The sequence below is a fragment of the Gymnodraco acuticeps genome, unplaced genomic scaffold (genome assembly GCF_902827175.1).
Source record: "Gymnodraco acuticeps unplaced genomic scaffold, fGymAcu1.1, whole genome shotgun sequence".
Taxonomy (NCBI): Eukaryota; Metazoa; Chordata; class Actinopteri; order Perciformes; family Bathydraconidae; genus Gymnodraco; species Gymnodraco acuticeps.
The window spans coordinates 132,842-146,849 of NW_022991935.1; the positions used below are offsets into that span (position 1 = coordinate 132,842).

At 40.2% G+C, this 14,008-nt stretch overlaps 1 protein-coding gene across 5 annotated transcripts in view; it reads right to left on the reverse strand.

Annotated features, from left to right (window-relative positions):
* Positions 1–14,008, reverse strand: part of LOC117535748 (septin-7-like) — a 78,855-nt gene that overhangs the window by 12,448 nt on the left and 52,399 nt on the right. For all 5 annotated transcript variants that reach the window (XM_034200287.1, XM_034200285.1, XM_034200284.1 and 2 more), the window contains exons 4-8: positions 11,169–11,269; positions 10,952–11,086; positions 4,940–5,057; positions 4,322–4,414; positions 3,597–3,693 (exon numbers count right to left, since the gene is read on the reverse strand). In XM_034200287.1, coding sequence (XP_034056178.1) covers positions 3,597–3,693; positions 4,322–4,414; positions 4,940–5,057; positions 10,952–11,086; positions 11,169–11,269 — 544 coding nt within the window. The remainder of the gene's footprint in view (positions 1–3,596; positions 3,694–4,321; positions 4,415–4,939; positions 5,058–10,951; positions 11,087–11,168; positions 11,270–14,008) is intronic.

The following is a 14,008-nucleotide window of genomic DNA, read 5'->3' on the forward strand; positions in this document are numbered from 1 at the left end:
GCATAAGGTAGATTTGGAATTGTTATCTGCTTGCCAATATCAATTTGTCTAGGAATAACTACAATAAGTTGATAATAGAGTGGTACCTTTGCACCATTCGAGCTCCCTCGTCTCAAATTCAATGGGTTTTTGGTTAGAGGCCTGAAATAAGTAGTACATAAGCTTAATAGATTTTAATGTTGTGTTCTACGACATGAACTACGTCAGTAAATACCCAACTGGAGAATGTCAGAATCTTCTTTGTGTTGTAAAAACAGCAGTTGCTGGCAAATGAATCTGCTAAACGTCATCACATCAAAAATGAACCGCCTTTAGCTTAGTGGTGGTGACGTCATATAACTGCGATGTCGCTTGTTTATAGCCTAATGTTAGCATTTTACTTCTGGCGATTGCATTTACACCATAACAATCATAAAGTGGTGATTATCTTGCTGAACAAAACGTGTAAGTATCATAAACGTGTGTTTTCCACAGATAATTGTTTCTACAATATTCCATAATCCAATGGAAACCCCATTGCTTTTTGTCGAGGGAGCCCTTGTGATGCCAACTACGAGTCTCCCTATATAAATACGTCATCACTGCTCCACTCTATAGCAGCCTAGCTCATGGGTGTAAGGCCCTTAAATTACGCCAAATGATTTAAGGATGGCCATGTACTGCTGTTCAGTGAATGGACGTAAATGAAGGCCATTGGGACAATATAATACCGAACTGGCAGAATCTCAGCTGTTGTGTATAGTCTTAGTACCATCTCATTTAAAAATGAACCCCTCAACTTCAGCTACTTGAGTTATCTTTGAACTATTAAATAAACTATTAATAGTTGCTGTTAGCCTTAGCAATCATTGGACTAAGCTAGCTGTAGAGGCTAATTCAGCAGAGCACTGGGGCCAACATTCTACTGAGAACACATGAAGAGTTTTGATGTCTATGTTTAAAGAAAATATATTCACATTTCAATATATCCATGTGTCCAAATATTTCCAAATACGATGTGTTTTTGGTACGTAAGCCCAGGTCTGATTAGAGCATTGGTTTGACCATCAGCCTAATGATGAGACAGCACAGCAACAGAAAAAGTGGAGGGAAGTGGGGGGGGGAGTTTGGAGGACACTGAGGAGGACGAGGAAGAGGAGGGGGGGGGGAATGAGGCTGAAATTAAGAGAAAGATGGTTTGGTTTACCAAAAATGCCCTCTGTCAGTCATGGAAAAGAATAGACAGAAAAAGAAGGGAGAAAGAAAGAATGAAAAAGTGAGGGACTGATCAACGGTCAACCACAGAGCAACAACTCCACTCAGATATACACAGCACATCAGAGGAAATTAAAGAAACAGTCAGGGCAACAGCAGTTCATCAGAGCTGGTAGTGACACTGTCAGTTCTTTAAACAACATATCCCATAATGCACTACCTACGTTCTTTTCAGAGTCCTTTTCGAGGCTGAAGACCCACAATACCAAAGATCCATGTGTTTTCATGTTGAGTGAAGACAAGTGGGTGACTAAGATAACTTCAACCATGGCTTTAGGGACATGTTTCCCTCGTGTATTCACCACATTTGAAAACATTGAGTAAACCATCTTACCAAGGCATTTTCTTTACCTTGGGAACAGATCACAAACATATCAAATAAAACACAATTGTTGATGAATAATCTATTCCACAAGCTTAAGGCTGATTTTGCAATGTCTCGTTGTCACTGTTAATCTCACAAACTGAAAAAACAACAATATGCCAGTCATCGAGAAGTGATCCTCAAATGCTGGTATCTTCCACCGAGACTCAAAGCCTCAAAAAGCAATCTGATGTACAAGGTTTAACAAACATTACACAGCTAACTAATTGTGTCATGTACAAAGCTGTACCTCTCAAGTGTTGTCTTGGTACTACCTTATTAAATTGATGGTTCAAATCAGAGTATTCATTGTTGTTTGACTTACAAATTCAACTATATTCTTTGTTCTCGCTAAAATAAATATTTATTTCAATACTAATTCAATGAAACTCCAGCAGGTGTGTTACGATTATGTGCTATGCGGCAATAAAACACTTAATATCTACTTTCTCTACTTTTCTACTAACAGGTTGCATTTGACATCAATTCATTCCCAGTAAAGGATAAATATGTACTCTATTACCTGGTAGGGGTGTTGCAAATAATCGTTTCTACGATGCATTGCGATGCGGACGATTCGGTCTCGATGCAGTGACGGAAGATAATCGGTTATAGCGTAGTAACGTTGCTTCCTGATCTTCTGGCCGCGGCTTTACTATAACGTTTTATTTTCTGTCACTTTAATATCAAATCGGTCGGTGACGCAGAGATCAGGGAACAGACGTGACAGCGGCACAGCAACACCAAACACGGAGCAGTCTGCTTTATCCACCAACACAAGAACACCAGTCCAGAACCAACAGCAGAAGGACCCGCTCTGAATCACTCCGTGTCGCTGCGGCTCAGAGACACAGGGATTTATGTTCATGTTTTTGTCAGGTTTTGGTTGGATTTAATTAAGTCTTGGATTGCAAAGTATGAATGTCCTCTAGCAATTTTCAGACGATATATACGTGTGTAAAGTTTGTGAAGGCAGGAGGAAAAAAGCTCCCGCGATCACCGTCTCCTCCGTTCCTCCAAACCCCGCCCCCTCCCTGAAAATAATGAGTGACAGGCTGACAGTGACCCAATAGAAACTTTATTATTCACTTAATCACTGAGATATAATGAAGCTAATTTAATCTCATACATTCATGGGATTTATGCAACAGTAAGACAGAGAATGTAAGTGTGCACCCACATGCAGTATTTTAGTTGTTATATGCTGTTGTAAATACTCCTGTTGTCTGCTGTGTTCAGACTCAAGTCCTGTGTGTGATGCCACATTCAGGACATTCAGTGTCCTTTCTTTAACAGCAGACCGTTGCTAGAAGCTGCAGCTAGACTGCAGAAGCATTAGTGTTTTGTTTTTGAGGATGGAACAACTTCACACACAGATATAGGGAGGCTAGACCTATACAATTCATTTATTTTGGTTTATGTCAAGACATTTATGTTATTGATTTCTGAAGCACTTTCTAAATAATAAAAAGAGAGTTCATATGTATTTACTGATGTATGCATTGATGAAAAATAAGCCATGTGCAGTAATATAGAAAATTGAGGATGCAACGCATTGGTATGAATCGTGATGCATCGGGATATCGAATTGAATCGAATCGTTGACAGGATAATCGTAATCTAATCGAATCGTGAGACCAGTGAAGATGCACAGCCCTATTACCTGGTAGTGAATACATTCAGTGGATACAGGGGGCATTGTAAAACACTGTCTCTCACTCTCAGGTATATCATGCTTAATTCTTCATGATAAAGATAACACTGTTATTTTTTTATCTTAAACACAGAACATTTGTAAAGCCAATTTGCTTCAGTCTTCCTCTCTAATTTGTCATTGTCTGACTAAGACGCGAACAGAAACAAAATACAGAATCATTTCTCGATACAAACTATCAAAGTGTGTACACTCATTTCCTGGTTCATGATCTAGTCTGACCACAAAATGGTCTCGCCAGGTTCAGGACCAGAGTGAACCTACCTTCCGCCACGCCCCATGGGTACTGGCGACCCCTGACCTTCTTGCCGTTCACCTCGATCACCACGTTGCTGCCGACCACTGCCAGCGGCATCTTCTCCTGGGGGGTGGGGGGGGGAATAACTTTACTTCACTGGGAACAAAACACTGCTTCCTGCATTATGGATGTTGCAATGACACTTCTTTGTTTTCCAATGTTTGATTGGTTACTTCCTGTGTCTCCTGACCATACCTGGCCTCAAGAAAACCAGAAAATAATACAAATGTATGTGGAGCAGTTTACACTATACTGCAATAGAGCAGCAGGGTTTACAATGCTGGATGGTGCAATTGAGCTATTTATGTTACCTCCATTTTGGGCTATCTGTGTCATCTCACAGTTTCAAATGCTGCTGCGAGCAGGCCTTTAATTATAGAAATGTCCCTGAGGGCCCACATTAATATGATGCGGATGAAATATTTTACCGTATATAGTACCATGTTTGCTATTTCCAGAGTTGATTGTGGCAGCGTTACATGAATGACAATACATAATGAAGATTCTTCAATATGCTTGTCTGTGAAGATGATGGTCAGTATTGTAAAGAGGCTGCCTGGCGTGGAGAAATGGGGCAGAAGTTGGATACAGCCTACAGGACAGACTGATATCTGGCTGTCTTCCTACTTTGATCAATCAGAAGGCCTTAAATCAGGTTTCAAATGACTAACAAGACTGCATGCTCCATTACCTTAATCTTTCGGATGAGCTTGTTGTCCTCGTCATCCTCCGTGTCCGGGAATTCATAGATTTTGATCTTGTGCTCCTGGATCTCTTTCATTATCTGACAAAGGAAGTACGTAATCAGAATAAAGAGAACAAGTACACACCATTGGCCTGTCAAAAATATAAAGATCAAACAAATATTCACATTTCACCTTTAATTGTAAAACCCTTGTTTCTTTACCCATTATTTGAGTTTCATTGATACCATTGATACCACATGTGCATACAGTTTGGAGCTAGGGAGGTGATTAGCTTAGCTTAGCATAAAGGATGGAAGAAGGATGAAATGGCTTTGCTCGACCAAATTTAAAACATATGCCTACCAACAACTCCAAATCTCACTAATGAGGCGGCAGTAGCTTGTAATGTTTCTTTATAATATATGAACTCTCTCAAATGCATCCTATCTTTAGCTTCCAGTATTCAATCTAAGCTAGTCTAAATGCCTAGCTCCAAACTTTACCCACAGAAATAAGAAGGTATCAAATTTAAAATCTCAAAGAAAGCTTGAATGCCTATTGTAGCAAACTATGTTTATGCTTCTTATCCCATGAATGTGACACAGACACACACAAATACATACCTGTTTCTTAAAGAGCTGGCACTCTTCTGGGGTCAGAGTATCGGCTTTTGCAATGAGAGGGATGACGTTGACTTTGTCATGGAGTCTCTTCATGAACTCAATGTCCAGCGGTTTCAGACTGAAGGGGAGACACAAAGAAAACATAAGAACTGAGTGAAGTCAACTGGTCCATTCCTGGCAACACCTGCGATCAATTCTACTTGTTCATTACATTTATGAGGATGAATCTAAAGTAATGCAGTTCAGTGGGTCACCAGCAGAGGGCCAACCACACCAGGACATTGCACATCGCCCACAGCAAAGACAGGAGCCAGATGAGAGGGACTTTCTGTCTCATACATTCTTCTTCTGTGGTGACGACTCATTGTTTTTTTTATGACTTGGCTGATGAGGGACCGTCTTTGTCATACTCCCATAGGCTCTTCTCTCTGAAAGAATGACAGCTGGGACCAGTGCCCAGTTAAGCAGGCAGTGTGTAGTGCACGATGCGATAAAATGATGTAAATATATGACTGGAGATAACTATTGGTAGCCAGATATGCTAATGAATGTAATTATTGTCATTTATGCATGTTCACGTGATCCATACTACAGTATATCTGGGCATAGTTTTGTATGAGTGTTTGTGAGCAATAAGTGTGTGAAGGGGATATTGAGATACTAACTCATCCCAGAAAGTCTTGTGCATATGGTAACCTGATAGTTATAATGAAGGTGATTGGGCAGTGCATCATCAGAGGAGTCCTGCAGGGACCTAGATAAAGCAGGAGTCACAGTGTCTGGTGTAAAGAATACTGGCTGTGGTGATCTCCAAATGTTATTACTTTGAGATTTAAACTATAAATCGTCTCTACACACTCACTGCTCGATTTTTTTACTGCCTTTTCACTGCAGTATCTTTGGGTATAAAACACCTTAGCACGCACATCTTGAAAACACGAGCATGCAGTCTAATGCAGGACTTTTTCATTTAAAACTCTATAACCACATACAAACCGCAATGCTGCAGCTGTTTCAGAGGATTCAACAGTTAGAAACTTTAATTTAGCAAGAGTTACAGGAAAGCTAAACCTGATACCAGATATATTTACCCAGAGAAATTAACTATTTCCTCAACATGTACTGGCAGTGTATCAATAGATAGTTTGAATATTGAGTGGGGCGTGCTACAGCCATTTTATAAGTTAAAGAGCAGTGGAATTCAGAGAAGCTTAGTTAACTTACTCCATTATGCACTTTTAAATTAGACCATATGCAAAGCTGTGCGGAAAGCAATGTTAATTATTGAACATGTTTGAACCAGGCATTAACATGAACCTCCTTTAGGTTCCAAGTCACTTTTAAGTAAAAGTCCCAAAACCAATGAGACCAGGAACAAGAAACAAGAACGTGGGTGCTGTCCAATACATGTAAGATAAGAACGGAAATTAAACATGTCTAAATGTTCAGAGAAACCAGTTCAACTAGAAAATGCATTTCCAGCAGAAAATGCTTTTAGCTACAGAAACCAAGTCAGTGTGTGTTGCTGAACTTAGCGGAGAAATGCAGAAAAGTGAAATGATTTGAATCAAAATTGTTCCAGCTCAAATACATTGCAATAACTTTGTTGAAAACTTGAAAGGTGAAATGTTAAACTGGAAGAGTAGGAAAAATAGTGAAGAAGCTTAATATTTAAAAGAAAAGGTTTAAAAAAGGTATAAACAACAACATGTATAGCCTTGATGTCCTGAAATAGCTGAATAATGTAGTAGTTGAATGGTTTCTGCAGCTGAAAGTAGGCTGGAGTTAAATATCAGATGTAAGTAGTCGTGAATGAATGTGTATTAAGAAGAGAAAATAAAGTAAAAAGGCTTGGGAAAGCAGCAGAATATTTTAGCTGCAAACTTTTGAACTACACCAAACGTCACCAATAATGTATACAATATGTGGAACATGTTGAAGTCAGTATGGAGTCTCCATCAGACAGAAAAGAATAGGCTGAGACAGTCTGTTAAAGTCCAGTCTGTCAGTGTTTGTTTCTGTGCTGAGCACCTACTCAGAACAAATAATCATAACACCTGTGCTAGCCCAGAGATCAAAGGTTTCCATCAATTTAGCCACCTGTTCAAAAACTATGGCTCCTATAAACAAATGACCAGAAAGTGAGCATCAGGGAACCCCAATGAACTGATATATGTTGTTTCTTTGGGTTTTGTGTGTAAAATGTGAAGATGGGAGCAGTTTGTCTAAAGTTTACTTCTCTCTGTTCTGAAGAAAGTTCCGGACAAATTTAACATGGGAGTCTATTGGGAGCTTGGTGGACTTTTTGTCACTCAGATCACTATTGGGCCAGAACGGTGGGTCCGTTTGATATGATGAAGGCAATTGAGCAGGCCAGACTAACTATGCTCCTGAAATCTTTTGAAATCAAAGAGGATTTGAAGGTTCCTCCCATTGAGTTCCATGTTAAAAAAAGAGTTTAAAAAGCTGAATATTTCAAAAAGTATAACATATTTTCCCATCATGAGCTGAAAAGGCTGAATAGTTTGATATTTGAATGGTTTCTGTAGCTGAAAGTAAGCTGAAGTTATTGAGAGCCAAAGTATTGGTTGAAAGAAGAAGAGGAAGAATAAAGATTAGAAGAATTAGTGGAATACTGTGGCACAGCATTCCACTAATAAGAAGAAGAGGTAGAGGTAGAGGAAGAATAAAGATTAGAAGAACTATAGTGGAACGCTGTGCCACAGCATTCCACTAATAACTAATTAACAGAAAGCATCAAGTCCACATCTTTTCTGGCTATTAAATGAATTACATTTTAGACACCTTGCATTCAGCGAATCCCTGCAGCATTATAAACTACAGAGATCACAATCTAAGTGGATCAAAGCTCTCCATCACTGAGCCGCAGTAGATGGGTGGATTCTGGGATATGTGGAGACATCACTCCACATTTTAACCAAGGCGGGTGCTGCAGCAGTACTGACAAACAGGGAATGTTCTAGTGATGCCAAGGGAACACACACACTGTGAGATGAGAGAGTGGGTTTGTCTGAGATGAGAGGCTTGGCGGTGGGCTGCTCCACTCTGATTGGTCGATTCAGTGATGGAGAGCAGAACTCTACTGAGCATGATCAGAAATGGGTTATATAACCACACACACACACACACACCACACACACACACACACACACACACACACACACACACACACACACACACACACACACACACACACACACACACACACACACACACACACACACACACACACACACACACACACACACACACACACACACACACACACACACACACACACACACACACACACACACACACACACACACACACACACACACACACACACACACACACACACACACACACACACACACACACACACACACACACACACACACACACACACACACAATGGAGGCTGAATAAACCCTTTCACTTCAGAGTGGCTGCAGGTTTTTATCTTAAAAGCTGCATGAATTCTATGTAACTGAACTTCTTTCACTCCAATACAGATGAATGTTTGTTAATAAAACCTTTCAAATATAACAGGCTGGCTCAGGGAGATTCTTGACCAACCAAATCATACCTTTTTACTATAGTTCCAAGCTCATAGTCGGGGCTGGCTCTAGCTTGCTTAGAACCAACCCCTACTCAAGCTGCTATAGGCTTAGACTGTTCGGACGTTCAACTTGCATCTTTCCTCTATCAGCCCTCTTTTCCGTCCTTCTTTCCTTTATCCGTTTGCACTTATGTCCCAACAATGCATGCTTCTAACTCAAGATATTTGGGTGGCACCTGGAAGAGTTTTGACACTCTCCTGGATCTTTCTTATATAGGTTCAAATAATTAACATTTCTATCGTCTATGTTCATAGTATCTTTTTTAAATCTGTACACGCGACATCTATTGCATGTCTGCCGGTCTCCCTGATAATTATGGGGTTTCTTTCGGAGTGTTTCCTTGTGCACTACCAGGTCTCAGGACAGAGGATGCTGGATGCTGAACACACTGTACATTAGAATGACTGATAGAACGATGAAGTACATTGGAAAAAAATGAGATTGATCTCTTATGTCATGTTTCAACAGGAAATACTGTAAATCAATTCTAAAACTAACAATTATCTTCATTATCGATTAATCTGCTGATTATTTTTTAGATTCATAGATTTATTGTTTGATCTATAAAAAGTTCAATTGTAAAAAAATGGCCATCAGTTTCTTAATATCCAAGTTGATGTCTTTAAATATGTTGTTAGTCCAAAACCCAAAGGTATTTTTGCAAGAAAAACATACAATGAATGGATAAGCTTAATATTTTACACAGACATACTATTATGTGGGCTTAAAGTAAAATGACATGTTCAATATGGTTTAAATATTTTAAAATAATGTTCTAGTTCCAACATGGCATTTACTTTTGGCACCGACATGTAGGGAAATGCAACTTACAAAATGCCAAAAAGAGCATTTATCTTATCATTGCCTTATACCAGGGGTGCCCAACCAGTCGATCGCGATCGACCGGTCGATCGCGGGGAGATTCCCAGTCGATCGCGAGATGTGTCTAAAAATAGAACAACAATATTCTGTTTTATCGTTAATGTCCTATAACATAATCTTCCCGTGCCAGAATAATGCACCTGAACGCATCAAAGCTTTGTGATTGGCCGGCTAGACCCCATGTGTCGGGGCGTGGCTGGTCGGCAGTGGGCAGTGCACTATTTCGCTGACGTTGTCCAACTTGTCCGTGTCAACAGGAGTGACAGTCCGCACACACACAAGACCGCAATTATGGCAGAAGCAAAAAAGCCCAAAATATATAATTTTCACTCCGAGTGGGAGGATGATTATTTTTGTATCTATTCCAATTATAAGTCCATCTGTCTCATCTGCAATGCGAGCGTGGCTTTATCGAAGAAGGGTAATTTAGGAGCGGCATTTCAAAACAGTGCACAAACGCTACGAGACGGAATTCCCTCCTAATTCTGCCCTACGCTCCAAAAGGGGAGGGGCCTGAGAGGACAGCTAAATGCACAGCAGTCCATTTCCACCAGGCCCAACAACAACAGCAAGGCTGCTACCATAGAATCTTATCGTGTCAGTCACGTTCTTACGAAACACATGAAGTCTTTCAAAGACGGCGAAGTTATGAAAGAAGCATTCCTGGAGGCTGCTGACGCGCTTTTGGGGGACAGTAAAAATAACAGTAGCATTTCAACAGGTTTTTGATATAATAAAAACTCAAGTTAGATACCGTTATTAATCAGCTGTAAGTTTTAGTTTGAACTTATTCATTATAATTATTGTACAAAATGGTATAAGAATGCAAACTTAAATTGATTATAGTCTATTATCAATTCAGGTTAAGAAACTAGTGTTGCTTGCATCCTATTTTAAAAAGGCATTTATTTTTATACTCTAATAAAATGCAACAAAAACATTGTTTGATTATATTAATTTTGTCTTTTTTATTGCACTTTGGCAGCAGATTCCTGTGTAGCTTCAGATCTGAGTTGTCTTATTAGTAAGCCTCATTTATACTTTTGTAGCAACACTATTTTTATATAATGGCAAAGAAAGGGTTCAGAGTCTTTTCTTTTTTCCCTGTGTCATATGTGGCAGCACTGTTCAATGTTTCTTGAAAACATTACCCACTGTAGTGACGTGTGAATAAACTCCAACTCTGTATCAACAACACTGTTGTGTAACTTCAGTTAAATACTTGTATGTGTGGAGATTAGAAAGAGGTAAGATAAAGGATCTGCAGTATTTTATGAAGTATTAATCATACAAAGGTCAGTTTTATACAAGTAGAAGTGTGTATTTTCCAGGTAGTAGGCTGTCAGTAATGGCTACGCCTCTCTATTTGGACTGGTAGATCTCGGCAGACTGGCAACTTTAAAAGTAGCTCTCGGTTCAAAAAAGGTTGGGCACCCCTGCCTTATACTGTTGGGCCTTTGGTCATATTAACCTCATCTCATTACAACCTGATCTCATGCAGACCTACCCGTGTCCAGAGGGGGCGATGAAGTACAGGCAGCAGTGCACTCTGTTGTCGGGCATGGATCTGCGGTTCACTCTGGACTCTGCGTTCAGGAAGTCCTCACACTTACTGTCAATGTAGTTAATGACTGGCTGCCAGCTGGGAGATAAGAGATATCAGTCAGAGAAACCAATCAGATGAGCATAAAGAACATTTGGATACACCTTGATGATGCTCCTACCAGTTGCTGTTATCCACTGCATCTCCAAACCCTGGAGTATCCACTATTGTGAGTGTCAGTTGGACCCCCCCCTCCTTTATCAGAACCTTGGACTGCTCCACCTGAAACAGAGACATTAACACGATTAAGTACAATACAAGTTTGAATCAAAACCTGTTCCTAAATCTGAGTAAGTGCAGTGTTCTGTTTCAACACTGATTCAACAATATATATTCAATTTATAATGCAGTACAACTTGCTAACGCGAACGTGCCCACACTAGTTTAATTATGTGACACTACCCTCTCCAACTCGGAGCACTGATGATACATCATGCACCCACACAGCCTGCTGGGAGATTCAGTTATACCAATATCAGTGTGTTTGTGTGTGAGGACACTCGAAGCCCGTGCTCCTGCCGCAGCTAAAACATATCATCCGTCGCAAACAGAAGCTAACCTGTTACGATGTACACTGACATTTAAACCCAGCACATACACAAAACATAACACTTAAAGAGTTTAGCCCATTCGACACTAATGCACCAGCACTCATTATGGTCTGTATCTTGATGGTTTGTTGCTTTGGATAAAAGTGTCTGCTAATGGAATGTAATATGTGGAGCTGTGATGGTGCTATGGTAAAGGAGACATGATACAGGGTACTGAGTGCATACAGAACCTGTACCTCTAAACTAAAGTAGTCCTTGAACTAACATTGAGGGTGTTTCTCCATCTCGAGTAAAGCTGCTCCAGAGCCACTATTTCAAGCATACTACGTCATCGATTGCCGCCGAAGGACTGTTCCAATGTCCAGCATACTTGGAATTCTACCGAGCCCGGCGTACTTCGTAGCGAGACATTTCGAGGCTGCACATGTGTAGACTCCGCGGTCTTAAAATCCCCACAATGCTTTGCGCACGGACCAATTTCCCCAAATCTGTGGCAGAAAATGTGAGGCGGGGCCTCTCATATGACGCACACCTGCACAGTTGCTCGCCTGTTCCACTGTTTGTTTTCCAAATGCCAGGAAGGATTCTTGCCTCGCTTCTGAAGCAAGTGACTCGGAAGACATGTGCTACCAAGCAAGCGTACTTGACATTGAGAAACACCCGAAGAGTGTTGGTAACATGCTTTTGAAGACCTTCTGCAGCCAATCTTTCATGGGCGGTAGAATCAAGACTTGTGAGGCCAGCAGACTTAATAAGCCATCGGGGAAGGCAAGCGTTAGTATTTTTAGCAAATATACCATTTGAGATTTGAATGGGATCTATTTAACCATTATTTGCATACTTATGATGCTCACTTTACAGGCAGAGTATGCAGTCCACCTCTTCTTGTTAATAATTTAAAGAAGGTTTGACAATTAAAATGTTTGGATGGTTGTAGTGATCTTTGTATGTGGAAAAAGCCCAACTAAAAGAGACACGTACTTTGTACCTTCGCCTGGTAGAATGCCAGGGCATACGAGTGGAGCTACTGTCATTTATTTTGAAGATGCTGGGTAAAAGGACACTTTGTTTTGGATATGAATAAAAGACTGAGATGGCAGAGATGTATTTATTGTAGACGGGAGATAGATGGTTGATGAAACATCAGCAATTGATCTCTTGAAGCACATAATTAAACCCAGAACATATCAATTCAGTTGAAAGATAAGAAGATACTAAAGATAAGTCAGACTGTCAAAGGTAAATGGACTGCATTTATAGAGCACTTTATCCACCTATTTACAGGTGTTTACATTTACCAGTCGACATTCACCCATTCATACAGAGGCAGCGTTGCAATGCAAGTTGCCACCTGTTCAATGAAGCTAACATTCACACACCGTTGGCCAACTTAAGGTGAAGCATTTTGCCCAAAGATACATACATGTTGCCTGTGAACAAACCCACAACCATGTGATTGAAAGATACCACATTACCTCATAGTCACCTGTGGGTATGACTTCATACAAAGGAAATGTGTGTCTAGGAAAATACATAAAACAAAAATTGATAATACATTTTGAAATTGTGACCATAATGTCATTATTTAGGTTGTGGGGAATGGCCTTAAATCTGCAACCATCTCTATACAGTCAAGGAAGATTTCAGCTAACCAATATTCTTTATATTAGGCATCAAATAAAAAGGTAAAACTGTTCCCGCTGATTATTCTTTCTGTAGTGCTGCAGTATACTTTAAGAAGCACACATTGCTAAAGGGATTTAAGATCCAACATATTATTGTTAAAATACCAAAACAGCCTGATTTATTTCTGCTTGTTGCTTTAGCCTGAAACACAAAAAGCAGACCAACCATTCCACCTCACACTTCAGTCACATGTCTCCACATCAGCTCCACAGATCCATCATTTCCTGCTGCCTGTTTGCTGCTCCCTCGCCTCACCGCATACTTTCACAAGGCCATCTAGTTATTTTAGGACCGGCCCTTTAAATCAAACTACAGCCCTCTTTCTCTAAAACAACAGAATCCAGCTTTCACAAGCCTTCAGAGAATCTGTCTGCTTTACAACTGAGCACATTATATATATATATATATATATAAAAACACGCACCGCAGCCGCTTGACATACTGAGCTTAATTGTGCACCCAGTGTGTGTTTGTACTGTAAGTGTCTGTGCATGTCATGTCAGCCATCTCAAAACCAAATCTACTATTTCCAGCGTTTCTGCGAAGAAAAACAGATTTGGAGGAAACCACAGAAATGCCATCAGTCTCAACACCATCATTTAAAAAGAAATCCGATCAGGGGGAACTCCAGTAAGCGACAAAGAATGAGAGATTGTTCTGGAATATAAATACTCTGACCCGTCGTCCCCTGGACCACAGCACCCCTAACAAACACTCACACACT